The 27707-nt window shown below is 49.7% G+C and overlaps 2 protein-coding genes across 6 annotated transcripts in view; one reads left to right on the top strand and one right to left on the bottom strand.

Annotated features, from left to right (window-relative positions):
- PDPR (pyruvate dehydrogenase phosphatase regulatory subunit) overlaps positions 1-13710 on the bottom strand; it is a 40295-nt gene extending 26585 nt beyond the window's left edge. For 2 of the 4 annotated variants that reach the window (XM_084906695.1, XM_084906696.1), the window contains exons 1-2: positions 13499-13709; positions 1003-1289 (exon numbers count right to left, since the gene is read on the bottom strand). In XM_084906695.1, the coding sequence (XP_084762821.1) occupies positions 1003-1226 (224 nt within the window). In that variant the 5' untranslated portion in view covers positions 1227-1289; positions 13499-13709. Of the gene's footprint in view, positions 1-1002; positions 1290-13498 lie in introns of all 4 variants that reach the window. The other 2 variants (XM_084906697.1, XM_084906698.1) reach the window with 2 other exon arrangements.
- LOC311633716 (C-type lectin domain family 18 member C-like) overlaps positions 4961-27707 on the top strand; it is a 35770-nt gene continuing 13023 nt past the window's right edge. Inside the window, exons 1-4 of one of the 2 annotated variants that reach the window (XM_084906747.1) lie at positions 4961-5059; positions 22362-22606; positions 23178-23269; positions 25749-25988. In XM_084906747.1, coding sequence (XP_084762873.1) covers positions 22468-22606; positions 23178-23269; positions 25749-25988 — 471 coding nt within the window. In that variant the 5' untranslated portion in view covers positions 4961-5059; positions 22362-22467. Of the gene's footprint in view, positions 5060-22269; positions 22607-23177; positions 23270-25748; positions 25989-27707 lie in introns of those variants that run through there. The other variant, XM_084906748.1, reaches the window with a different exon arrangement.

Raw genomic sequence — 27707 nt, 5'->3', positions numbered from 1 at the left:
GGCAGGGGAGTGGTTAGGGGTGATCAGGCTGATAGGTAGAAGCGGTTAGGAGCAATCAGGCAGGCAGGCAGGCAGGCAAGCGGTTGGGAGCCAGCAGTCCTGGAATGCCTGTCGGGCATTCCTCGAGAGGTCCCAGATTGGAGAGAGTGCAGGCTGGGCTGAAGGACAACGCCCCCTACCTCCACCCCCCCACACGAATTTTGTGCACCAGGCCTCTAGTAGTTAATAACGACATATAAACGTTGGGTCGTTTATGAGTTGATATCACTAATATAGGATGTTAATAAGTGAAAGTTGGGGGTAAGTTATATGGGAACTCCCTTCTGTATACTCAATTTTTCTGTAAATCCTAAGTTTTTTCACAATAAGTTACTTAAATGAAAAACAAAAACAAATAGAGCAGCCTGGACTGCGTGGCTCAGTGGTTGAGTATCAACCTATAAACCAGGAGATCATGGTTCAATCCCCAATCAGGGCTGAAGGCCAGGTTGTGGGCTCAATTCCCAATGTGGGGTATGCAAGAGGCAGCCAATCAATGATTCTCTCATCTCTGATGTTTCTATTTCTCCTTTCCTCTCTGAAGTAAATTAAAATATATATATATATATATATATATATATATATATATATATATATATATATATATAAAACAAACAAGTAAACAGAGCAGGATGCAGGCAATTTCAGGCTGACTCCTGGGGGAACTCTTGGCCCCAGGGTTTGTGTTGCTGCCTGACTACTAGTATAAGGAGGAGAACAGATGGCAAGATGTGCTCTGAACGTGAATAAACACATGCTTCAGAGACTTGGTTTGCTGGACTCTGCCAGCTCTCCAAAACCAGGAAACATGAGTTCTAGGCATCAACAAACCAAACCCAGTGCAGGGTTTCCACCTGTGAGTCTTCTCATGGCCCTAGCAACCCTGATTAGCTAGTGGTGGGACAGCATCGCCCAAGGGAGGAGGAGAGGACAGGAGGGAATTCATGCCCAGTGGATCCTCACCTGCCCTGCTCCAAAAGGACAATGTCCTTCCACCCCAGCTTGGACAGGTGATAGGCCACAGATGTGCCCATGATCCCCCCGCCACAGATGACCACCTGCGCCTGGGCAGGCAGGGCGACAGAATGCGCCTCGGCCGCTGATGCACCGCTCCTGGCTGAGGACCAGTTCTGCCATCCTCGGCTGGTTCTTTGTCTTTGGACCACCGATAGCAACCGGTAAAACATCACGTCTGTCAGCAATGGGAGGTGTGCGCTCACTCAGTCAGGAGGAGATCCCCAGCACTTGACCTAGACAGAAAAAACAAACATTTCATTCCACTGTGCTGAGTGCATATGATTCATGAGAAAAGGATGAAATAAAAACCACCATTGTTCATTTAGCAAGTAGGTGAGGACTGAATCCCATACATTGAGCTAACTTGGATTCAGCAGCGAGCAATAATAAAGAGGTCCCAGCCTTTAGTAACCTATATATCTGAGAGGAAGGGAGTCTGTTTGAGGGTGTGTACATGAAAGTGGCAACAATAAACAAAGTAAGTCACAAAGAGTAACTAATTTTAATACCATGATCAGGAAAGAAGGAAGAAGGTGACATTGTGAAAAGATGTGACCGATGAAATGGAACCAGCTATCTGAGAGTTCCAATAGATTGAACATGGCCCTCTCTTGGCTTCTGTGATACCTCTGCCTGGTTTTCCAAAGTAGAAATGTGCCTGGCAGGCTGAGGCTGAGTATGTATGAAGGTGAGGAAACTGTGGCTCAGTGGATTGAACATGGTCCCATGCACCAAGAGGTTGCTGGAACAAGTGTTATCAAAGGCCCTGATGTGAGACAAACCTTGATGAGCCCAAGCACAGAGAGGAAGCCAGCCTGTCCCCAGCGTGAGGAGCAAAGGGGCCAGGATCTAAGAGAAAACTGGAGAGGCAGGCAGAAAGTCACTACACACCGCCCTTGGATGTGGGTATTTTATTCTAAGTAAACAGGAAAATACTAAAGGAGAGAATGAAATGATCTGACCTATTTTCCAAAACCAACCTAGCTCCATGGTGGAGACTGCACTGCAGAATGAGAGGAAGAGCAGGGCTGGGCTGGGAAGCTACAGCAGTATTTCAGGGGGACGTTACGGTGGCTGAGACAAGGAGGGGGCAGCGGAGTCAAGGCATGACTGGACTGTTTTGGAAGTAGAAATGGCAGAACTTACTTGCCAACAAACAAGATGCTAACATGCAAAGAGGGAGAATTAAGGACGTTGCCTATGTGTCTGGGTTAAGCAACTGGGCCACTTGCTATAGTGTGAGGAGCAGGAAGGAACCGGGAGTGAGCCTGGAGGCTGAAGGTGAGTGTGTACGGGTATATGTGTGAGTGTGTGTGTGTACACAGTTGAATATTCAACTTTTAGAGTTAAGTACAATATAACCATCTGCATCCACGTGGAAACACTAAGTAGCAGCTGGATACACAATCTGAAATGGGAAGGACGCTGGGAGTCATTAGCATATGCACAATGTTGAAAACCCTAACGTTTCGAGCAACAAGCACTCTGAGGTCCCCAGCATTCAGACTGGGCAGAGATGATGAGACTAGAGACAGGACTGGACGCCGTGGCAGAATCAGAGTACAGACAAATGCAAGTGGCTAAAGAGATGAAGGAGGAGCGTTTAGTAAGGTAGAAGGAAAACCAGGCACAGGTTCCACGAAGTGGCGAACTACAGACAGTGCTGAGGGTGGAGCGGGTGGCGGAGTGTCCACTGGGATGTGACAGCACGGAGGTCCTGATGTCCTCAAGAAGAACATTTCTGCCGAAACCGGTTTGGCTCAGTGGTAGAGCGTCGGTCTGCGGACTGAAAGGTCCCAGGTTCAATTCCGGTCAAGGGCATGTACATTGGTTGCAGGCACATCCTCGGTAGGGGGTGTGCAAGAGGCAGCTGGTCGATGTTTCTCTGTCATTGACGTTTCTAGCTCTCTATCCCTCTCTCCTCCTCTCTGTAAAAAATCTAGGAAAGAAAAATTCTTACTGAAAAAGGCAAACATTTAATAAAAGCAATTCATCAACCAACTATAAAATGTAAAGGTAAAATAGGAAATAATATGGCTAATATGCAAAGTGTCCACTCAGGAGTTTGACCCAGAGACTGGGAGTTCAATCACTCACTATGAGGTGCACTCACCAGGGGCCAACATGGAATGAAGAAAAGCCTTGGCTGGCAGCAGGCAGTCAGGGAAGGAAAGCCCTGGTCAGCAGCCAGAAGGTCCTGATCGGCCCTGATTGCTGGCCAGGCCTAAGAACCCTACCCATACACGAATTTCATGTACCAGGCCTCTAGTGGGTGTGTGTGGTGTGCGTGTGTATACACCTACATATATATATGTGTGTGTGTGTGTGTGTATAGGTGTATACACATATATATGAATGTATGTATATAGAAGCCTATGTGGTCATCACACTCTCACACTATGATGCCCTCACGCTGTAACAATCCATCACCAGGAGGCCACCTGTGCAGCGGGTGTGTGTACAGGTGGGCGAGGACTTGATGTTGCATGCATGGCTTGGAGTCAGCTCTGCGTGGAGGCAGGTCCTGGCGGCTCCACGCAGCAACGCAGGGAATCCCGGCGATTCTGAGCGGCATGAAGGTGGGACCCGACTCCAGCCTACCTACCTCTTTGGGGCAATCCATCATGGGAGCCCTGGATGGGTGGGCGGGACCTATCTCTCTGGGGAGATCAACCACAGGGCTCCCACATTGTGAAAGGGTACAGGTCAGGCTGGGGAACCTCCCCACGGCACATGAATTTCGTGCACCGGGCCTCTAGACTACATCACAAAAGGCCTGTGGTTGTGAGATTATAACGATGTGAGCTACTTGTGGTGGGGAGCTACTAGCAGTGAAGAGCTATGAGCATGGAGGGTGGGGCAGCGAGCTGCTAGCGGAAGAGAGCTACAATTGGTGGAGGGCAGGGCACAATGGGCAGAGCGGAAATAAGTTACTCATACACAATTTTGTGCATGCTGGGCCTCTAGTATTTCTAACAACAAATCAAGGGACACACACACACCCACACACACCCACACACACACCCCAGAAGTTAAAAGTAATGACAAAAATGGAGAGGGGCCAAAACCGGTTTGGCTCAGTGGATGGAGCATCGGCCTGCAGACTGAGGGGTCCTGGGTTCGATTCCAGTCAAGGGCATGTGCCTTGGTTGCGAGCACATCCCCAGAGAGGGGTGTGCAGGAGGCAGATGATCGATGTGTTTCTCATCGATGTTTCTAGCTCTCTCTCTCTCCCCCTTCCTCTCTGTAAAAAAATCAATAAAATATATATTTTTAAAAATGGAGGGGATAAGTAAAAATTGTAGTGATTTTAGAATGTGTTCAAACTTAAGCAACCATCCACTTAAAATAGACTACAATAAACATACTTTGGATAAATAAAGCATATGGTAACCACAAACCAAAAATCTACAAGATATATCCTATATAATAAAAGGCTAATATGCAAATCGATCAAAGGGTAGAACAACCTGTCGCTAGGATGCACACTGTCCACCAGGGGTCAGACGCTCAACACAGGTGCTGCCCCCAGTGGTGTGCTCCTACAGGAGGAGCACCACTCAGCCAGAAGCCAAGCTTATGGCTGGCAAGCGCAGTGGCGGTGGGGGGAGCCTCTCTCGCCTCCACATCAGTCCAGCATCCCCCAAGGACTTCCAGACTGAGAGAGGGTGCAGGCCAGACTGAGGGACCCCACCCTGAGTGCATGAGTTTCGTGAACTGTGTCTCTAGTCTGTGTGTGTGTGTGTGTGTGTGTGTGTGTGTGTGTGTGTGTGAGAGAGAGAGAGAGAGAGAGAGAGAGAGAGAGAGAGAGGTTAATATGCAAAATGTCCCCTCAGGAGAGAGAGAGAGAGAAAGGTTAATATGCAAAATGTCCCCTCAGGAGTTCAACCAGGAAAATGGGAGTTTGGTTGCTCACTATGATGTGTGTGACCACCAGGGGATGGTGCGGAACATGGCAGGTAACCAGTGGCAGACGGTGCTGAAGAAGCGAGGGAAGGAGAAGGTGGAGAAATAGGAAACTGTGTGGTGGTGGTGCGTGGGTGGCAAGGGAAAGAGAAGGTGGGGAGGTGGGGAACCTGATTGGTCCTGGTCACCGGCCAGGCCTAGAGACCCTACCCATGCACAAATTTTGTACAACAGACCCCTAGTACAAGAAATAAAGAGAAAGGAATACAAGCACAACACTATAGAAAGTCACCAACTATAAGATAAGAGAGCAAGAAAATAATAAAGGAATAGAGGACTACAAAAAACAATTAAAATGGCAATAACTACTTACCTATCAGTAATTACTTTATATATCAATGGACTAAATGTTCCATTTAGAAGATATAGGGTAGATGAATGAAACAAACAAACAAACAAGAAGTGAACATATATATGCTGCCATGAAGAGACTCATTCAGATAGAAAGACATACATAAACTGAAAGTAAAGGGATAGAAAAGATATTTCACCCAAATGGAAAATGAAAAACAAAGCTGAAGTACCAATACTTATGATGAGAGAGAATCATTGATATGCTGCCTCCTGCACACCATCTACTGGGGATCAAGCCTGCAATCCTGGGCATGTGCCATGATTGGAAATTAAACTATGACCTTTTGGTTCATGGGTCTATGCTCTATCACTGAGTCACACCAGCTGGGCAAAATAGACTTTCAAACAAGGAATGTAACAAGAGACAAAGAAGGGCATTCCATAATGATAAGGTATCAACCTAATAATAACTCATAAACATCTACACATCCAATGTGTAGATGTGTGTGTGTACATATATCTACATATATCAAAGGCTAATATGCTAAGTGTCTGACCATCCAACTGGTCACTATGATGCGCACTGACCATCAGGGTGCAGATGTTCAATGCAGGAGCTTCCATGACTTGCACTGGCCATTTGTAGAGAAACAGCACCATGGACCTGGTGCCCACAAAGAAATACTTGGCTTCCCCCAGGTGAGACACAAGTCCTGGCAACACCCAGAGCACACAAATCACAGCCAATGCTGCTGAGACTCCATGGCTCAAAATGCAGCCCACAGCCCAGCCAGGAAATGGTCGCTGTGGGCACCAGTTAATGATGTCAAGTAGCAACAACTAGCCTCCTTGCAGTTTCTTCAGCCCAGGAATACAACTTGCTTTATAGCCAGGTGCAAACATTTTACACTTTCACCAAATGTCTGTGAAGCATTTTCCCTGTGTCTCATCTCATTTGATCCTCATAGAAATCCTAGAGTAGCTAGATAGGAGACTCAGTAAACTTTTCTTTTCTTTTCTTTTTTTTAAATATATTTTATTGATTTTTTACAGAGAAGAAGGAAGAGAGATAGAGAGCTAGAAACATCGATGAGAGAGAAACATCAACCAAATGCCTCCTGCACACCCCCTGCCAGGGATGTGCCCGCAACCAATGTACATGCCCTTGACTGGAATCGAACCTGGGACCTCTCAGTCCGCAGACTGATGCTCTACCACTGAGCCAAACCGGTTTCAGCCCTATTTTCTTTTCATTAAAAGCAGGAAAACAAAGATTTAGAAAGTTTATAAATTTAACTAGAAAAAAAATAAGAAATGGTAAACCTTGAAAATGACTTCAGGTTTTCTAACTGTGCAGAATATAGTCAAACACTGTTGCAGTCAAATATTTTACCCTTTGTTCTCCCTGCGTAATAATAATAATACTCTGCTTCAAGTTGATATTTACTGCTGTGTTGCTGACAGTTACCTGAAAGAGAAGTTGGGGTGCTTCACTGGGCTGGAAAAAGTTTAGCTACATCACAAAGCAGGTCTAATTAAGCAAGTTTATTCTATAAAAAGCTAAGTTGACTCGCGTATGCATGTGTTTCCATCTGTCATTGTTGATTGTGAATTTGGTTGACACTTCTATTATAGAGAAAGGGCAAATAGTGATATTAAAGTTTTTTTCTAACTAATTTCTTTCCAATGTGCACGAATCCGTACACCAGATCACTAGTGTGTATGTGTGTGTGTGTGTGTGGGGGGGGGGGGGTCGTATTTAAATATATAAAACAAATATTCTCAGATATAAAGATATAAAGACAATAATACAGTCATAATAAGGGTTTAACACCCCATTAATATCAATGGATAGGTCATCCAGGTAGAAAATTAACAAGGATACAGTAGCCTTAAATGACACATTAGACCAGGTAGGCATAATTGGTATTTTTAAGACAATTCACCCAAAAGCAGCAGAAGAAACATTCTTTTCAAGTGCATGTGAAACATTTTTTTCTTTTTTAAAAAATATATCTTATTTTTTTCCACAGAGAGGAAGGGAGAGGGAGAGTCAGAAACATCAATGAGAGAGAAACATCGATCAGTTGCCTCCTGCACACCCCACATTGAGGATGTGCCCATAACCAAGGTACATGTCCCCGACCGGAATCGAACCTGGGACCCTTCAGTCAGTAGGCCAACACTCTATCCACTGAGCCAAACTGGTTTCAGAAAATGTGAAACATTTTCTAGGATAAACCACATGTTAGCCCACAACACAAGTCTCCATAAATCTAAGATGACTGAAATCATATCAAGCATTTTCTCTCACCACAATGGTATAAAACTAGAAATCAATGACAAGAAAAAAATTGGGGGGAAAAAACACAAACACATGAAGACTAAATAACATGCTGCTAAAACAATGAGTGGGTTAACAAGATCAAGGAAGAGCCCTAACTGGTTTGGCTTTGTGGACAGAGCATCAGCCTGTGGATTGAAGGGTCCCAGGTTCGATTCCAGTCAAGGGCATGTACCTTGGTTGCATACACATCTCCAGTGAGGAGTGTGCAGGAGGTAGCTGATCAATGTTTCTCTCTCATCAATGTTTCTAACTCTGTATCTCTCTCCCTTCCTCTCTGTAAAAAATGAATAATAAAAAGAAAAACAGAGAGAAACCAAGATGGCGGCATAGAGTAGACACCCGAATGCAGCCTACCACAACAAATTTGAATTTAGAACTGAATTTAGAACTGAAAAACAGGGGAAATATCGCCCTGAAGCGCCGGACAGCTGGCTGAGAGGAGGCTCTTCCATCTGGGAAGGAGAGAAAAGGCACTCTGAACCTCAGGAACTGTGAAGGTGTGGAGAACTGTGTGCAAAAAGGTGGCCGCCGGACTTCGCTGCCAGCTTGCTTACAGAGTGCAGAGAGGGCAGGCTGAGCTCACTACTGGCTCACTCCCTGCGTGCGGAGAGGACGGACAGCTAATGCATGGCTAGCTTTCTTGTTCATGAGGAAAATGGAACCACCCTATTGTGCTGATAGACGGCCCCAGACAGGGAGAGGCCAGACTGTCAGGCAGTGGGCAGAAATCTCTCGGAGGTGTGTGTGAAGCCAGCGGCCATTACTGCGCGACTCAGAAACCAAACCCTCATAGGGAGGAGCTGAATAAAGCTTGTCTGCACCACCCGAGACTCAGCCCCATCCAAGAGGAGCACACAAGCCCTTCCAGTGGCTAGCTTTCTCGTTCGCAGTGAATGGGACTCTCCTAGGGAGGAACAGACAGGAATCTAAAGCTTGTCTGCGCCTATACCAAAGAGGTGTGCATGCCTGCAACCAACTGTGCGGGGATTCAATAAAGCTTGTCTGTCCCACCCCAAGACTCCGCCCCATTCAAGAGGAATACAGAAACCCTCCAAGCTGAGACACTTCTGATCCTCATAGCCAATTGGCTTGGAGATCAACGCTTCCCAGTGAAACCAACAACAAGCAAGGCTTAACAACAAGACTGCACACACAACCCACAAAGGGCTACACCAAGACTGTCCACCTCAGGTAACTGGGAGGCTGACTCACTGAACCATATAGGACACCTTAGCACACAGAGCCACCCTACCAACTCAGGGAAGCTGTGAAAATGCCGAGACAAGGAAACAGATCACAAAAGAAATGGAGGAAAAGAGCAACTGGATATAGAGTTCAAAACCACGCTTATAAGGTTTTTCAAGACTTTCCTAGAAAAGGCCGATAAAATAAACAAGACCTATGAGAATATGAAAAGGGATCAACTAGAAATAAAGAATACATTGTCTGAAATAAAAAATATTATACAGAGTCCTAAAAACAGAATGGAAGATCGCAAGAATCAAGTCAAAGATTTGGAACACAAAGAGCCAGAGGACACTCCTCCACAGAAGCAAGAAGATAAGAGTATCCAGAAAGTTGAAGATAGTGTAAGAAACCTCTGGGACAATTTCAAACGAACCAACATCAGAATTATGGGGGTCCCAGAAGAAGAGAGCGAGCAAGATACCGAAAGAATACTGGAAGAAATAGTAACAGAAAACTTCGCCCACTTGGGGAAAGAAATAGACTTACAAGTCCAGGAAGTGCACAGAACCCCAAACAAAAGGAATCTAAAGAGGACCACACCAAGACACATCATAATTAAAATTCCAAGAGCAAAAGACAAAGAGAGAATATTAAAAGCAGCAAGAGCAAAGCAGGTAGTTACCTATCCATACGATTGTCAGCTGATTTCTCAACAGAAACCATGCAGGCCAGACGGGAATGGCAAGAAATATTCAAGGTGATGAATAATGAGAACCTACAGCCAAAAATACTCTACCCAGCAAAGTTATCACTCAGAATCAAAAGCCAGATAAAGAGCTTCACAAATAAATTTAAGCTAAAGGAGTTCATCACCGCCAAACAAGAATTATATGAATTGCTGAAAAGGGTTCTTTAGGAAGAGGAAGAAGATATAGATAAAAATTATGATCAACAAATACGTAACTATCAACAAGTGAAACTAAAAGCCAAGGGAATTAAAAAACCTGATGAACAATATTAACTGGTGAATATAATAGAATCAGAGGTATGGAAGGGGAGTGGACTGACTATTCTTGGGAAAAAGGGGAGTAGGGGGGTGCGGGAAGAGCCTGAACAAAAACTGTGCACCTATGGATGAGGACAATGAGGAGTGGGGAAAGGGCAGAGGGTGGGGTGGGAACCTGGTGGAGGGGAGCAATGGAGGGGGGAAAATGAGGAACATTTGTAATAATATGAACAATAAAGATTTATTTAAAAAATAAAAAAAACAATCAAGGAAGAAATCAAAAGATACCTTGAGACAAATTTCCTCAACAAAATATTAGCAAACCAAATCCAACAATCTATACTAATAAAAGGGTAATATGCAAATTGGTCACAACACCCTCACAGTAACAACCGAACAGGCTGCATGGGGTAACCAGGTAGACGGGGGGTTAGCGAGGGACGACCAAATGACTGACCAGCAGGCTTCATGGGGTAACCAGGTCAGCAAGGGAGACAGTGAGGGGCAACCAGGCTGGCAGAGGGGGGCAGTGAGGGGTGACCAGGCCAGCAAGGGGGGAGGGTGCAGTTGGGAGCAACCAGGCCAGCAGAGGGAGAACTAAGGGGCAATCAGGCTGGCAGGCAGAGGAGAAGCAGTTAGAGGTGATCAGGCTGATGGGCGGGGGGAAGTGAGAGGGGACCAGTTAGGGGTGATCAGGCAGGCAGGTAAGCAGTTAGGAGCCAGTGGTCCCAGGGATAGGGCCAAAACTGGCAGTTGGACATCCCCCGAAGGATCCAGGATTGGAGAGGGATCCCATGGATTGCATGTTGGGCTGAGGGAACCACCTCCCCCTGTGTGCGAATTTCATGCACCCGGCCTCTAGTACATTATATAAAGATTATACACCATGACCAGGTGGGATTTATTCCCAGGATGCAAGCTTGGTTCAATATCTGAAAACCAAGTAACATGACACACCACATAAGCAAAATGAAGGATAAAAATAATATGATCACATCAACAGATTCAGAAAACACATTTGACATAATCCATTATCTATTAATATTTTAAAAATCTCAGCAAAGTGGAATAGAGGGAACCATACCTTAACATAATAAAGACCATATATGACAAACCCACATCTAACGTCATACTCGAGTGAAAAGCTGAAAGCTTTAAGTTCAGGAATAAGACAAGATGGTCCACTTTGACCATTTTTATTCAACACTAGAGGCCGGGTGCATGAAACTTCATGCACTGGAGGGGGGTCCCTCAGGCCACCTACCCCCTCTCACAATACGGGAACCCTCAGAAGCAAAAAGGCGACACAGACAGAGATCAGGCTGCTGCCACTGCCGGCCCTGGTTAGCTGAGCCTCAGGTGGCCCTAGGCAGTTGGGAAGCTGCCATCAGAGGCGTGCCTGCACCTCCGGCTGGCCCTGGGTAGCTGGGCAGTCGCCATCTGAGGCTTGCCTGTGCCTCAGGCCAACCCTGGGTGACTAGGGGGCTGAGGGGACTGGGGGACTCTGGAAGCAGGTGCACAGAGCAGCACACCTGTTGCCCGGGTGGGGCTGAGGGGACTGGGCACCACCATCTTGTGGCTGTGGGCACTGCCATCTTTGAGGGCATGGCAGCAATTAGCATATTCCCTCCTTATTGGCTGTGGGCATGGCCATCTTTGCAACAGTGTGAGGGTCAATTAGCATGTTCCCTTTTTATTAGAAAGGATAGTACTGAAGTCCTAGCCAGAGCAAACAAATAAGGGAGGGAAAAAAGGCATCCAAATTGGAAAGAAAGAAGTAAAACTGTTATTACTTGTAGTTAGCATGAAATCGTATAGAGAGGTGGAGAGGGAGACTGGGAGAGAGAGAAACATCAACGTAAGAGGCATAGCAATTGGTCCCCACCCTACGAGCCCTGACTAGTCCCATAAACCGAGAGGTCTAGGTTCAATTCCCTGTCTAGGAACCTGCCCAGTTTACGGGTTCAATCCCCGTAGGGGGCGTGCAGGAGGCATCCTATCAATGATTCTCTCTCATTATTGATGTTTCTATCCCTCTCACTTGCTTTCTCTGAAATCAATAAGACCATATAAATTTTTTTAAAAATAAAATGAAACCAGATGGGTAAAGAAAGGGTAACTAAGAGGACAGAACCACATGGCACATCCCCAACAGAGAAAAGAGAATTGCAAAGATGACAGAAGAAACATAATAACAAATGAGTTTATCATGGCCTTCAACAGAGTCAGTAAAATGAGAGGGGGAGGGAGGAAGAAGGCAGATTCAAAACAGATGCAAACAACAGGAAAAGAAGGAACTAGAGTCTGTTCTAATAGGTTTGGTAGCAAAAGCAGAGCAAGGATTGATAGCAACAAACAAGGAAAGCCAGTAAGGAAGACACTAAAGATGTCAAAGGCAAAATATATTGTATTACAAACAAACTGTACAACATTCTCTGCTGAGAGGACTAATTTCTGCTAAACAACTACAATAGTGGGCCGGTTCAGATCTGCTCTCACTAAGAGCAAGAGGATAGATAGCTCTAACTCCCCGAGCTGTTCCTCTGTGGGATGCAGCCTAGTGTACTCATGGGCTGCGGGCCACAAGGAAGACCGGACCACAGATACAGAGAGCATTTCCCACTCCTGCCTCCGCATAAGAGCGGCCTGGGACACTTCACACACACACAAACACACTCACATTCACACACACACTCACACTCACATACACACACACACTCACATTCACACACACACACACACACACACTCACACTCACACACTCTCTCACACACACACACACACATTCACACACGCACACGCACAAACACACACACATTCACACACACTCACACACACACACACACACACTCACACTCTCACATACACACACTCACACACTCTCACACACTAACTCCCTCCCCGGCTGCCTCTCTGGAGGGTCTGGTCCTACTGGTCAGGGCGCTGTGTTTTTCAAACAACTGTGCCAGGTGATCAGGCAAGTTTAAGAAATTATTGTAAATCCCTTGCACCGGAAAGATGCACCCCACCTCCCAGCCCCACCTGCATCCTCCAGCGTCAGGCTCCAGGCCCGGGCCAAATGGGCTTCGAGATTCCTGAACCAAATCTGCGCGCCATCCACACAGACCCGCGGGGACCAGCGGAGACCGGCCCGGCCCGGGCGCCCCCAGCGGACCGCGCCGCGGGCCCCGCAGTCCCACCGGCGAGCAGAGCCCGGGGACCGCACTCTCCGCGGGAAAACGCCGCCGCCTGCGGAGGGGCGAGCGGCCGGACGCGCCTCGTCTGCGCCGCGGGGCTGGGCGAGCCCGAGGCGGGAGCCAGCGGCGAGGTCACCCCGAACGCCCGGGAGCGGGAGCGGGAGCGCGGCGGCCGCCGGCGGGTCTCCGAGGCCGGGACGACCTCCGCCGCCCCGAGCGCCGCCGCCGAGACCGAGCGGGACCCGGCGGACCGCTCTCCCCGGGCCCGCGGAGCCCTGGCGCCAGGACGCGCCTTCCCGGGAGAACCGCGCAGAACCGACGGGAAACGAGGGGCCGCGGGGAGCACCCCGGAGACACACCGAAGCGGAAAGGGGGGCGCCGGGGTCCCGGGGCGCTAAGGCGGCGCGGACGGGGACGTCAGAGCGCCCGCCGCCGTCTCCTCACCTCACGGGCCCCACGGGCTCCGCTCTCAGCAGCCCCCGGCGGGAGGCCGGCAGCAGCCTCCACAGTCACCGGGTCCTGGGGTCCTGGGGTCCCAGGGCCGGGAAGGGAGTGGGGGGCCGGGAACGGGAGGGGGTGGGGCGGAGGGCGTGAAGGTTCCTAGGAAGCGGGCCGCGACCTTCCGCGCTTTACGGCCCCGAGCAAGGGGACGACGTGCGTGACCCCCCACGCGCACGCGCGCCGTGACGTCACCGCGCGGCCCCCGCCCCGCACGTGGGGCTCTTTGGGCCTCGCAGTGCCCCGCCCCGGCCTCAGCCAAGCTGAAGGCCATTTGGAGGCGTCTCCTCTCAAGGCCGCTCTGGAACCGCAACCTCGGACGCTGTTAATTTCTGCAAGTGCGACCGGGACGTCCGAGATGGCGGCAGCCCCGCTGGGGTGTGGGGAGGCGGGTTCTCTCTTCCCTCGAGGGTGCTCACCGGTCTGGCCCAGGGAGGGACTGCAGCCGAAAGCCACTCTAGTTCAGGACGCAAAGGCGGCTTCATGGACGGACAGTCACTTTGTTTCTTGGAATCATTCGGTTCTTCGTGGGCAAAACTCGAACACAGCAGATTAGAAATCGGGTCTGCTGCCTGTGACTGAAGGGGCCCAGGTTTGATTCCGGTCCAAGGCACATGTCCGGATTGCGAGCTTGATCCCCATAGGGAGTGTGTGCAGGAGGAAGCCAATAAATTATCTCTGATGTTTCTATCTCTTCCTCTCCCTCCCTGAAATAAATAAAAAAATATTTTTAAGTCAATCAATCAAACAAATCCAGCCTGCTGCCCTGCTCCACCTGGGAGGCAGGATCTTACTCTGCATTTTCTAGCCTGGGAAAGAGGAATCATTCACTCCATCACCTTAGAACACCCCCTTCCCCTCTTTACTATCACATTGCCCTGTTTTCTTTCCTTTATAAAATTCACCACCACGGCAGAAACCGGTTTGGCTCAGTGGTAGAGCGTCGGTCTGCGGACTGAAAGGTCCCGCGTTTGATTCCGGTCAAGGGCATGTACCTTGGTTGAGGGCACATCCCCAGTAGGGGGTGTGCAAGAGGCAGCTGATCGATGTTTCTCTCTCATCGACGTTTCTAGCTCTCTATCTCTCTCCCTTCCTCTCTGTAAAATATCAATAAAATATATATTTTTAATAAAATATATTTTTAAAAATTCAACCCTATGGAAAGTGTTTGTTGACTGCCTTACCAACTAGTTGTGAGCCCTGCCCTCACACAAAACCTTAATCTAATGCATGACTGTATCCGCAGCACTTAGAACAGTGTTTGGCACATTGTTCAGTAAAACTTCCTTTGCATGGAAAGCAATCTAATGGTATAACCACCCCTGAGTGTTGGGCTACACTCTCTCCTGTTCCATTTCTTGGATTCAAGCCTATCTCACCACAAAAGCATATATATATATATATGTATATGTATATGTATATGTATATGTATATGTATATGTATATGTATATGTATGTATGTGTACGTGTATGTATATGTAGATATATATGATGCCCAATGCACAAAATTTGTGCAAGGGGCTCAGCCCCTGCTGCTGAGACAGCCGCCTCGACCCCCGCTATTGTGACTTCGTCCCAAAGTCATCCAGAAAAATGTCCAGTCTAATTAGCATATTATGATTTTATTATTATACTAGAGGCCTGGTGCGCGAAATTCATGCACTGGATCTTTCCTAATTTTTTTTTAAATATATATTTGTATTGATTTCAGAGAGAAAGGGAAAGGGAGAGAGAGAGAAAACACTAATGATGAGAGAATCATTCACCAGCTGCCTCTTGCACCCCCCCCCCACTGGGGATCGAGCCCCAGGCATGTGCCCTTGACCAAAATCAAACCAGGGACCCTTCAGTCAGCAGGTCAATGTTCTATCCACTGAGCCAAACCGGCCAGGCCAGGGCAGTGGCGGGCAAACTCATTAGTCAACAGAGCGGCAAACCGTGGCTCGTGAGCTGCATGTGGCTTGCGAGCCACAGTTTGCTAACAACTGGGCTAGGGTTTCCATTGATCTTTTTTAGGGAGAGTGGAAGAGGGAAAGACAGACAGAAACATCGATGTGAAAGAAACACAATGATTGGTTGCCTCCTGCATGCACTCTAGGGCCCGGGAGGAGCCTGCAACCAAGATACGTGCCTTTGACCAGAATCAAACCCGGGACCCTTTGGTCCGCAGGCCAATGCTCTATCCACTGTTAGGGCAACCTGCATACTTCATACCCCACACACTTGCCAGTTAACTCACACAAGACAGCCCACATGACATCTCGCTGCCTGAGAACAGAAACTCTGCCTCTTGCTAATTCTGCTTCATGAAAAGTTCAGGCCATTCTGGGCTTCTGTCCTAGAGAAATACCTTAATATTTTAGCTAAAGGCTTAATGCTTGGAGTCATTTAGCCCAAAACTCTGCCCAGAAAAGAAGAGGGGACAGACTAATGGATCTGAAGTATATTCTTTTTTTTTTTTTTTTAATATATTTTATTGATTTTGTACAGAGAGGAAGGGAGAGAGATAGAGAATTAGAAACATCGATGAGAGAGAGTCATCGATCAGCTGCCTTTTGCACACCCCCTACTGGGGATATGCCCGCAACCAAGGTACATGCCCTTGACCGGAATCGAGCCCGGGACCCTTCAGTCCCCAAGCCGACGCTCTATCCATTGAGCCAAACCGGACCCGGCTGAGGTATATTCTTGGGGGAGCCATTCCTGGTGCCCAGAAGTGGCTCTTTCAAGAGAAAAGCTTCACAAGTTTTTATGGGTTTTGTGTTGTCGTTGATGTTGTTGTTTTTTTTATGAGCCATCTGGCTCATGCCATTTCCAGACATATGAATTTGGGAGAAACCTAGTTGTCTGTAGGAAATGAGGACCAAAGTGATATTTAATGTGTTGATAGTCAATGTGCCTTCTTTCTCACCCATCCCCATTTTTGGCCTCTGCTTTGAAATGCTAAGTCCAAAAAAAAAGGCTACATCCTAAAACATCTTCCATTGCCAATGTTGACTTGTACTTTGGCAGACTCTCATAAGCACCAGTGCAGTATTTTAAGAGCGTTGAGTGTGTTTACGTTTTTAGCTCTCCTTTTTCCACAGAATGTCAGGGTTATTCCTTGTGAGAGCCTAGACTTCCCAGAGCAGAGCATCCCTTGCAGAATTACGCATTTCTCGTGGGCCATTTTTCCCGTGGTATTTAGGCGCAGCTATTTTTATCCTTTGCAGTCCTTCTTGTTTTTCTGTCTCTCAAGGACAGAAATTACGAGAGACGGGAAGGATATCTTTAGCACCTGTTTCGCAAGCTCTCAGCCAGGAATCCCCTTGCACACCAAGAACTGGGGCTTGGAGCACATCTTTCCTCCCGCCAGTTCTCGTGCCTTACACCCCAGAGTGTCCCCCGGCGGGGGGAGGAGGAGGGAGGCAAAGGTAACGCCATTCCAGGCTGAGGTCCCATTGCCCGCTCACCCCTTCTTCCCCAGAATGGGCGGGTGTGGGAGAGGCTGCCCAGCCCGTCTCGGTGAGGGTTCTCCAGCAGCACAGCTCACACCTCCTTTCCGGTCCACTCTCTCCATGTGTCAAAGCGCCTCTGTAATGACTGTAAAGTGCCACAGCTCATTGTCCGCATCTGTAAACGTGCCGTTCTGTCCAGCCCTCTCTGTCCCTTTGTTGTGCAGCGTTAGCATGTGGTCCTGTGTGGTCCTGAAGCCATTTGAGGAACTTAGGTAAATGGGATCTTCTCTCAAGGGCCCTGGTCACAGGCCCACAGGGTGACCGTTACCATGTCTGTGAAATATTCTTCAACTGTGTTTGCCATCACATAAAATTGTTGCTTCCTGCCGAAGCCAGTTTGGCTCAGTGGTAGAGCGTCAGTCTGCGGACTGAAAGGTTCCGGGTTCGATTCCGGTCAAGGGCATGTACATTGGTTGTGGGCACATCCGAAAGAGGCGACTGGTCGATGTTTCTCTCTCATCGACGTTTCTAGCTCTCTACCTCTCTCCCTTCTTCCTCTCTGAAAAAAAAAATCAATAAAATATATTTTTTTAAAAACAAACAAACAAACAAAAACACACACTGTTGCTTCCTGTGTTACCAAATGCAAAACAGAATGTGGAAACCGAGGTGCCGTAGATACAGGCGTTCTGTCCCCTCCCTGCGGTGCTGGCCTGGCAGGAGAGAGAAAGCCTCCATTCCTCCTGAGGTTACTGCCTGTCCCTGGGTTCAACATCCTGCCTCACAACTGACTTCATGCTAGAAACCTGGCACTTGATGCATCACTCATATGAGCCCATGTTTATGTGGAAACAAGGAGTGTATGTGTGTGTGTGTGTGTGTGTGTGTGTGTGTTCTTGGTCACAGCCGTGGGGAGTTTTCAGAACGTTATCTATGAGAAGCAGCCAGTGCTCTCACCACATCCACTTGCATCCACAGATCCTGGTGTGTTTATGCAGTAAGACACCTGCAAGGGACTCGCACTGTGCTGGGTGCTATGGAACTACTTCCTGTCGTCTGAGTAAGACAGAGGAAGACAGCAGCTCGCTCCTGTGCCTGGCCCGGGGCCAACTGCCCTGACTGCATTCCCTCATTGGAATGTCCCCTGAATCTGTGTCCTAGAGATGAGAGCAGCCCTGACTCACCACGAGGAAGATGAGGCTTAGAAGTACATTCTCAAGGACTCACATCTGGGTCTTTTCACACATGAAATAGTGAACTGTTCAAGTAGGTGTTACGTGAGGCACTAGAGATTCTAATGCATTAGAATCCCTTGGGGGAAATTTAAACCAAGACCCTCCAAATGAAGTGATGTAATAAGGCCGAAGATAATAAATAATAATTAATAATAATAAGGCTGAAGGGCAGGTAAGTACTTCTAAAGAACTTTCCAGGAAGTTCTCTAGTATCTAGAGAAGTTGCCTGGGTGCCAACTAATTAGAAGAAGAAATGATAGTTATTTAAAGCTATGTGGATGAGGGAGAACTTAAACTGCTGCTTCTTTTTTTTTTTAATCCTCATCCAAGGATTTTTTTTTTCCATTGCTTTTTCAGAAAGAGTAGAAATGAGGGAGGAAGTGGAGAGAGAGAAAAAAACAAACAAACATTGATGTGAGAGAGCCACATCGATTGGTTGCGTCCTGCATGCCCCCAAACCCAGATCAAACGTGCATCACAGGTACATGCCCTTGAACATGCCCTTGACTGGGAATCGAACCTGTGACCCTTCGGTGCGTGGGAAAACACTATCCACTGAGCCCTGCCAGCAAGGGCCTTAAGCTGGTTCTTTAAGAGTGTGCTTTACACGGGACAAGGGTTTATCTTATACATTTCACCTTTATGGCAATCTTAAGAGGTAAGTTTTTAGTAGATGATGTACTAGTAGACTCAGATGCACCATGACTTTTTCTTTTCAAATATGTTTATTGATTTCAGAGAGGAAGAGAGAGGTAGAGAGATAGAAACATCAATAATGAGAGAGAATCATTGATCAGCTGCCTCCAGCAAGCCCCCTACTGAGGATCGAGCCTGCAACCCAGGCATGTGCCCTTGACCGGAATCAAACCCCGGACCCTTCAGTCCCCAGGCCAACGCTCTATCCACTGAGCAAAACTGGGTAGGGCTGTAACACGACTTTTTCAAGATCACACAGCTAGTGGGAAGGTCTGGGACTGGAGCCAAGGTTATATGTCTGAAGCCAGTGACCTCTACCGTTTCCTGTAACAGGGGTCTTCAAACTACGGCCCGCAGGCCACATGCAGCCCCCAGGGGAGTCTGATCCTGCCCGCCAGGTTTTTTGGGCAGTGAGCGCAGCCAAGGTGTTACAGTAGGAATTAGTAGTTAATATAGTCCGGCCCTCCAGCTCTTTGAGGGACCGTGATCTGGCCCCCACTTTAAAAAGTTTGAGGACCCCTGCTAGAACAAGTGGCCAGGAGGGCATGTAAGGCCGAGTTGACCCAATGACTAGAAACAGAGATATGGAAAAGAGCAATCAATGTAAGGAGCTTGGCTGGCTGTCAGAGGTTGACTATTTTTATTATTATTATTATTTTTTTTTAATTTTTTTTTTACTACTAATCGTGTATTAAAAGCAGTAAGAGGTTCCACGACACCAGATAAACCAGTTCTGAGGTTTTCTCCAAGGTAAATTTTATCAGCTCTAGTTTCTTCGGTGTTTTATCAAAATACAAAAGGAAAAAAGCAGAGGTTGTTGCTTTTGATGTCCGTCTGACCCTTGCAGGCTGAGGGAGTGAAAGCACATGTGGACGGGGGTGCCCCGACCCGCGGGGCACGACAACGTGGGGAGAGGGAGGACCTGTGGAGGATGAAAAGAAGGGACAGGGGCACGGAGAAATGGAGGCAAGACAGAATTCTGATCAAGCCTCAAACTTTATTTTTGGAACAGCAGTATATATACAGCAGGAACAAAGGGGGGGCAGGGTTGCCTACGCAGCGGGGTCTTTGACAGTGTATAATTGGTTTAGGTACTGAGTGACAAGGTGGTAAGGTATCTGGCAACACAGGGTTGGGTAACTGCCAGGGCGGCACTCTAACTTCTAGCTGCTAGGGCTGTGTCCTAACTTTTAGTTGCTAGAGTGGTGTCTTATCTTTACGGTTACTGGCGCGGCTCTGATTCAACCAGCGGCTGACTCTGGCTGAGTTGCCATGGGAACATTCCAAGGCAGGGCTAGCTATGGGGGAGGATCAGGAAGGGGAGTTGCAGAGATCCTCCGGAGCAAGACGTGTTAAGGGGCAGGTTAATCTTTAGCTTCTGGCCAAACCCGCAGGGCACCGCATAACTTCTGCTAGAAGGAACTTAATTCTAAGATGGAGTTGTATTTTCTTAAGACGGAGTTGCTTGTCTCAACTCTGGTGGCTCCCAACACAGGGGCTCTGAGGAGCTAGGCTCTAAGGTGACCGGTCACCTGTCTGCGTTCCTACTGGTGAGACCCAGACAACCTGGAGCAAGTGAGTGTGTGTAGGGACCAGGGGGGTCTCCTGTTCTAGCCAGAGTGGTCCCACCAAAGCACCTCCGCTGACCCACACTGACCGAAGGGAAGGCTGGGGTCCTTTTTGCCCATCTGTGAAACGGGGCTAATCCTGTAGTGCAGTGTTTCCCAAAGTGTGGTACGCGTACCCCCAGGGGTACGGGAAGAGTTTGGTGGGGATATGCACTGCACCGTGCTTAGCTGTGCCTAATTCTACGTTCTCATGAGTTCGAGGGTTACTTAGCGTTACGAAAATTATAGAAGGGGTACACATACGTCAAAAGTTTGGGAAACACCGTAGTGATATTAGTTTACTGCCGTTGGCCATATTACCTGACCAGTAGGTGGCGCTGTGGCATATGAATTCACAGGTTTTCTGCGTCCAGAGGGCCCCTCCTACAGAGTGCAGGATGTCAGGGTTAATCAAATCTCCCCTGAGAGGAGATAACCCCGCGTGGCACTCCTGTGCACGCCAAGGACTGAGAAGATGCTCCTTTGGTGAAGCCTTGGAGGAGGGATGGGCCAGGCTCCTCCCACTGTCCTTCCCAAGCGGGGCTCTATGGAGTCGGGGCCCCTCAGACACTTGGATCTGGGGCATCCTTGGACTCAAGGCCCTCAGAGTCCAAGATGGAAGGGCTCGTTGAGGTTGGTCAAGAGAATGACTTTGGAGCTGACCTGGCCTGGGTCTGAATGCCAGCATTCAAGTATTCAGTGTTCAGATATTCTCTACGGACCTGGAAAATGAGCTCTCCTGCCACACTCCCCACTTGCCACCTATTTTTTAACTTTGTTTTTTTTTTTTTTTTTTTGGATTAAACCATTATTATTTACAAGCCTGCTTGCATCTCAGCAAAGCTCCCAGGGAGTTGACACCGGGCTCAGAGAGTGTCAGGCCGGGGGTCAGGGGTCGCACAAACTGCAGAAGGAAGAGGTAGTTGTCTTGCAAGGCTGTCCTTTGGGCGGCTGAATACCCTCTGATCCGCGCTGTGGGGAACGTGGACAATTTGCCTGTGGCCTGCAAGACAGCCTTTTGTTTTCTAAGAAACGTGAGCCATGGTGCAGATCAATATATTCTCTTCGGATTGTGTAGCCGTGGCCAGACCCCAAGCATCATGGCAAGTTGCTGCCCCCTAACTACACCGGCTGTTTGTCTAGGGGCCAACGTGTTCCCTGCAGGACTCAGGCCAGCCAAGGCTGTCACGTGCTGTCCTGCCTCTTGCCTTGCCTGCTCCTGGCCAGTAGTCACATGGGAGACCGTGGGGGGAGAGGGGAGGTGTGAGGGGAGCCAGCCCCCACACTGCCCAGACAGACGCTCCTACAGCACCCTTTCCTCCCAGCCCACTTCCCTTGAGCCTACGGCCCCAGTGCCCACCCACCGACGGCACCTGTCTGGTGTACAGTTACCACCTGCCCATGTTTAATTCATGGCTGGGGGCTGGGACTAGCTTCCCAAGAAAGGAAAGAACTCCCCTGGGGTCTTGCCCAGTTCCTGCCCGCACGCAGGGCACACGGCTGAGGCCCCGGCCTCCCGCCTGGGCTTGGGGCTGGGAGTGGGAAGCCTCTGAGGAAGGACACTGTCCCGGCCAGGGCACCGCCATCACTTGTTAATCCGCAGCCCTGGAATGTCCGTGGGCCAATCAGCAAGGCCCGCAAGGGCGCCCGAGGCTCTGAGAACCCTGCAATGATTAGCAGGGGCCACGGGGTCAGTGCACACCGCCTGGCTGGTAGGTCGGCGGTTGGGGGGGGCGGCTGGGATTGCAGCTGTCTATCCCTTTCATGCCAGCCTGGATGGGAGGCTTGTTTGGACACAATGATCACTCACCAGCCTCCTCCTTTTGTCTGCCAGCCCAGCCTGACTCCTCGAGATTGTGAATAGCTCAGTCCAGCCTGGGAAGCGAGAGCCGGACGCTGGTCGGCGGAGCCAGGCTGCTCCCAGATCGCCCTGCAGACCCATGCTGTGGCTGGAGCCCGCCTCCGGGCTGGGGGGCCGCGGGCCTGGCCTCCTGCCCATGCTCCTGGCTCTCCTTTGCGTGGCCTGGGCAGAGGTGCGGCCGCTCCAGCTGCGGGAGGAGCAGGCGCCAATGCCCGGAGGTAAGGGGCCCGGGGCGAGGCCAGATGGAGGAGCTATGGTGTGGCTCAGGGGCTCTAAGGGGCTTCTAGAAGCTAGCACGAGGCCTGAGCCTTGGGCATGCGGATGTGGTCTAAAGAGCAGCCCTCGGCCAGTCCAGGGGCCAAGAGCCGAGATGAATGGGGGAGGAGGAAGGATAAAGGGGAGCGGGCCCAGGCTTGGGGGTCAAGGAGGAATGCAGTCTAGAGTTTGCAGTTGGGGCCCTAGGAGAACCCCAGTGGCCAAGAGGAGCCCGAGGCAGGGGGCTTCTGGGAGCCCAGGGCCGGTGTCCTCCCCACACCCAACCCCCAGCCCCTATGGCCTCTATCTCGCCACGCCCAGCTCTCAGCCAAGCTCCTTTACACCTGTCCCTCTCACCCCGACTCTTCTCCACCTCTTAGTCCCCCATCTCTCTGCTCCGGGTCCTCCCGTCCCGCCTCAGGTCTTGTTTCCTAAGGGCAGGATTGCATTCTCCTCTTGACATGGTGACCCCACCCCGTCAGCCAGGGCACGGGCCCGCGGCTCCGGTGGCCCTGACCTTGTCTCCCATCCCAGCCCTGAGCAGGAAGGAGGGTTTCCTGCTCCTCTCCCTGCACAACCGCCTGCGCAGCCGGGTGCACCCCCCTGCGGCCAACATGCAGAGACTGGTGAGTGCCCGGCCCGGCCCGGCTCACGGAGGGGGCGGTGGAAGGGCAGTCCCGAACAGGGCTCAGGGGGCCCTGCGGGCACCAGGCGCCTTCCACCTGAGCAGGGCAGAAGGAAGGGGCAGCCAGCCCCCTGGCACGCAGCGGGATGGGCCTGGTTGCTGGGGGCTCCGCAGCTTCCTGCTTCCCAGAAGGGCCCTCCTTTGGCCTTTCCTCACCTCCCACCCGGTCGTCCTGGAGACCAGGAGGCATGGAAGGAGCTTCACAAAGGAGTCCCAGCAGGATGGAGGGAGAAGCATCCTGCTCAGGGGAGGGGCTTGTGTGGGGCCGGGACCCAGTGCTTGCTTCCTCACGGGTTTGTCTGGGGAAAGGAGGCCCCTCTAAGTTCCCTGCTCATTCACGGGGACTACGGTCAGTGGTACAGGGTTTCCCACCACCCCTGGCTGGGGCTCTGGGGTTGGAGGTGTCATCCTGGGGCCCAGAAACTCTGCCCCCAAGGTGTGGGACCTCCGCTACCCCAGCCGATGCGCACAGGCCTGGGAGGGAGGGCGGGCCGGGTGGGAGCGGGCAGGGCTCCCCATGACTGCCTCCCACAGACTCCTCCTCCCCTGGCTGAGCACGGGTGACCTTGAGAGCTCCTGGGTCAGTTTCCCAGGAGGTGGGGGTGGGACTGGGAGATGGAGGGGGGGGGTCACTTCTCCCACTTTCCCTGCGCTGCAGTGGCTCTGCCCCTCTTTCAGGCCCAGGTCCTGGCACCCACGCCCCTCCCCACACTCTGGTGTGAGGGCACCCCGATCAGCTGTTTCTACACTTTTCTTTTTTTAATGTATATTATGGATTTTTTTTTAATAGAGAGGAAGGGGGAGGGATAGAGAGTTAGAAACATTGATGAGAGAGAAACATCGATCAGCTGCCTCCTGCACACCTCCTACTGGGGATGTGCCCACAACCCGGGTACATGCCCTTGACCGGAATCAAACCCGGGACCCTTCAGTCTGCAGGCCGACGCTCTGCCCACTGAGCCAAACCGATCAGGGCGCCGTTTCTACACTTTTCATGCCCTCTTTGCCAAACTCTTAGAAAACAGCGTTTCACAAAAGATGCAAAAAGAAGTCCCCACGCAGCCTCCCTCATACCTGCGGCTTGGTCCTGGGCACCCCCGTGGGCTTCTACAGCTTTTTTCCCCGTGGGGTTGAGGCGCTGGGGGTGGCTCAGGGTTGCTGAGGGGCCCCAGTGGGCCCTGTTGCTCCCAGCTCTAGCCCCACCAGCAGTAAAGTCACTAGGGCCCCCTGCTGTGAGTCAGGCCCTCGGCAATGCACTCTCCTCCCTGCATCCATTTATTTTACTTTATTTTAAAAAATATGTTTTTATTGATTTCAAAGAGGAAGGGAGGGAGAGAGAGATAGAAACATCCAGGATGAGAGAGAATCATGGATCCGCTGCCTCCTGCACACCCCCTATTGGGGATCAAGCCCACAAAGTGGGCATGTGCCCTGACTGGGGATCGAACCCTGACCTCCTGGTTCACAGGTCAACGTTCAACCACTGAGCCACTGAGCCAGCTGGGCTCTGCATCCATTTAATCCTCATGATAGTCTCAGCTTATGGGTGCCTTAGTGTTCCCATTTTACAGATGGGAAATGGGGATGTTGAGTCTTATGCAGATTAGGGGACTGCTGGAGGTCCCACAGCTGTGATGAGGTGTCTAGGTGGCCCAGGGCATGGCGACCGGATTCTATACATTATCCTGCCTGCAGAGGGCCTTGTTTCAGAGGAGGAGGTGCTGCAGAGTGGGGGTGCGGGGAGGTCCGCTGGTGCCTGGGTAGGGAGAGCAGATTACAACTGCTCCAGAACACACTGCTCTCTGGGACCAGAGAGACCCCCAACGCCCCCGCCGGCCCCCTTCCCTGTGGGTGCCCTTCACACGCCAAGGCCGGAGTGGGTGGGGGAATAGGGTACAGAGGCCCAGCTGCTGCAGCTTTTGGCATCACAGAAGGGAAGCCGAGTGGGAGCAGCTGGACATGGCCAGGGCCAGGCGTACCTCATGGCCAACCCAGAACCAGTACGGAAGGCGTGGGCATTGCCCGCGCGCTCATTCCCAGGCGGGAAAGATTACTGCAGAAACCCATCCCATTGCTCCCTCCGGGGCACCTGTCCCCCCAGGATGGTGGTGCCTGGATCAGGGCCTGAGGGTGCCCACAGGAGTCAGGAGGATGGAGGCTCCCAGTCCTGGGTGGAGCCGGCTCTGGGCTGGGTATCCAGACAGCATCAGGGCCCTTCCCAACAGGCCTTGGAGAGCTCTGTGCCAGTCCTACCAGACCTTCCCCGGCCCGGTGAACTGGGTAAAACCAGCGCAGAGTAGTGGTCAGGCAGCCGAGCAGGACACCTGGCCCAGTGCTCTCTGCAGCTAGCAACCCCGGGGATGTGGGGAGGATGGCAAGGGAGAACCCCCTGCTGATGTTTCTGTTTGTACCGCCCCCAGGACTGGAGTGAGAGCCTCGCCCGACAGGCTCAGGCCAGGGCAGCCCTCTGTGGCGTCCCAGCCTCAAGCCGGGCGCCCACGCAGGCGGCCACGTCACAGGTGGGCTGGAACGTGCAGCTGCTGCCCGTGGGCGTGGCGTCCTTCGTCCACGTGGTGGGCCTGTGGTTTGCGGAGGGCCAGCGGTACAGCCACGAGGCGGCCGAGTGTGCCCTCAACGCCACCTGCAGCCACTACACTCAGGTGAGGCCAGGGTGCGGGCTCAGAGGGGCTGGAGTTTGTCCTAAGATTAGTGGCTGCTTTTCCTCCAATTTGTGTGGTTCTACTTTTTACAAAACATATATTTTTACTGATTTCAGAGAGAAAGGGAGAGGGAGAGAAAGAAAGAAAAATCAACGATGGGAGAGAATCATTGATCGGCTCCCTCCTGAACGCCCCACATTGGGGGGTCAAACCCGCCACTCGGGCATGTGCCCTGATTGGGAATCGAACTGTGACCTCCTGTTCATAGGTTGACGCTCAACCACTGAGCCACGTCAGCAGGGCAGTTTTACTTTTTTTCAGGGCATGTTCGTAGGTTGTGGGTTTGACCCCTGGATGGGGTGCGAACAGGAGGCAACTGATTGATGATATTCTCCCTCTCTCTCTCTCTCTCTCTCTCTTTCCCTCTCTCTCTCTCTCTCTCTCTCTCTCTCTCTCTCTCTCCCCCGCCCCCTTCCTGTCTCTCTCAAAATCAGTAAAAAAATATCCTCAGGTCAGGATTAAAAGTTTTATTACAGAAAATTTCAAACATAAACAAAATGGTCAGATGCTACAATGAACCCCCATGTACCTGTCGCCCAGCTTCAATAATTATCAGCTCCAGCTGGTTTGGCTCCGTGGATAGAGTGTCAGCCAGCAGACTGAAGGGTGCCAGCTTTGATTCCAGGAAAGGGCACAAGCCTGGGTTGCAGGCTTGATCCCCAGTGTGAGGTGTGCAAGAGGCAGCCGATCAATGATTCTTTCTCATCCTTAATGTTTCTATCTTTCTCTCCCTCTCCCTTCCTCTCTGAAATCAATAAAAAATATATTTTAAAATATAGAAGGAAAAGGAAGAAATGGTCATAAATCATTTCAGATTTTTTGTTTCTTCTTGAGAGAGTTTTGCCAACTTCTATTTCATAGAAAACTGTCCGTTCTGTGTTTTCCAATGTATTTGGTCATAGTTGTTCTTTTAAAAAAAATGTATTGCAAAGTTTATTTTATGAGTTAGTTATAAATAGGTAGCCATTCATTCTCTTGACTTTTAGAACTAGTCTTTCAGATTCTAAAAAATGTATTGGTAATAGAAAAAACTGATTGGTGGTTTGCTTTTCATTAACATCCAATTCTAAAGGTAATAGAAACTCCTTGAATCTGTACAATAGAATGGCAGTTAGATGGTGACAGTGAGAAAACAAATACTTCATAGTTGTTCATTATTTAACAGAGATTTTTAAAACTAGAATTAAACAGAGATTTTAAAGTATTTCCTGTGTAGCTAATGTCCTTTTAAAAGCCCCACATTTATTTGTGCCTTCTCTCTTTTAGTCTTGACCAATTTTCCCAACGGTTTCTCTATTTGAACAAATCTTTGTCTTCATTTAAAATTTTTTGTTCATTTCTGTTTTTATTTTTATTTTTTTCTTCTATTTTATTCAACTTACTCTATTATCTCTTTTTATATTCGTGATATGGGTTCTTAGCTCATTAATTTTAAGCATTTTTTCATTACTGCTTTATGCATTTAAAGCTATAGATTTCCCCCTAAACTTTGCTAGCCACATTCTATAAGTTTGATAGTGTTTTCAACATCATTTAAGTTCTAAGTGTTTCCTACTTCCCATCATGATGTTGCCTTTGATTTTAAAATGTATATTTAAATTTCTAAACTATACTTTCTTCTTTACTTCGAAATTACTCTGGATTTTATTGCATGGAAGT

Source organism: Pipistrellus hanaki (genome assembly GCF_964339955.1).
Source record: "Pipistrellus hanaki genome assembly, chromosome: 15".
NCBI classification, from domain to species: Eukaryota; Metazoa; Chordata; class Mammalia; order Chiroptera; family Vespertilionidae; genus Pipistrellus; species Pipistrellus hanaki.
The sequence above is the reverse complement of the archived record's forward strand: the minus strand, read 5'-3'. Positions and strand labels throughout refer to the sequence as shown.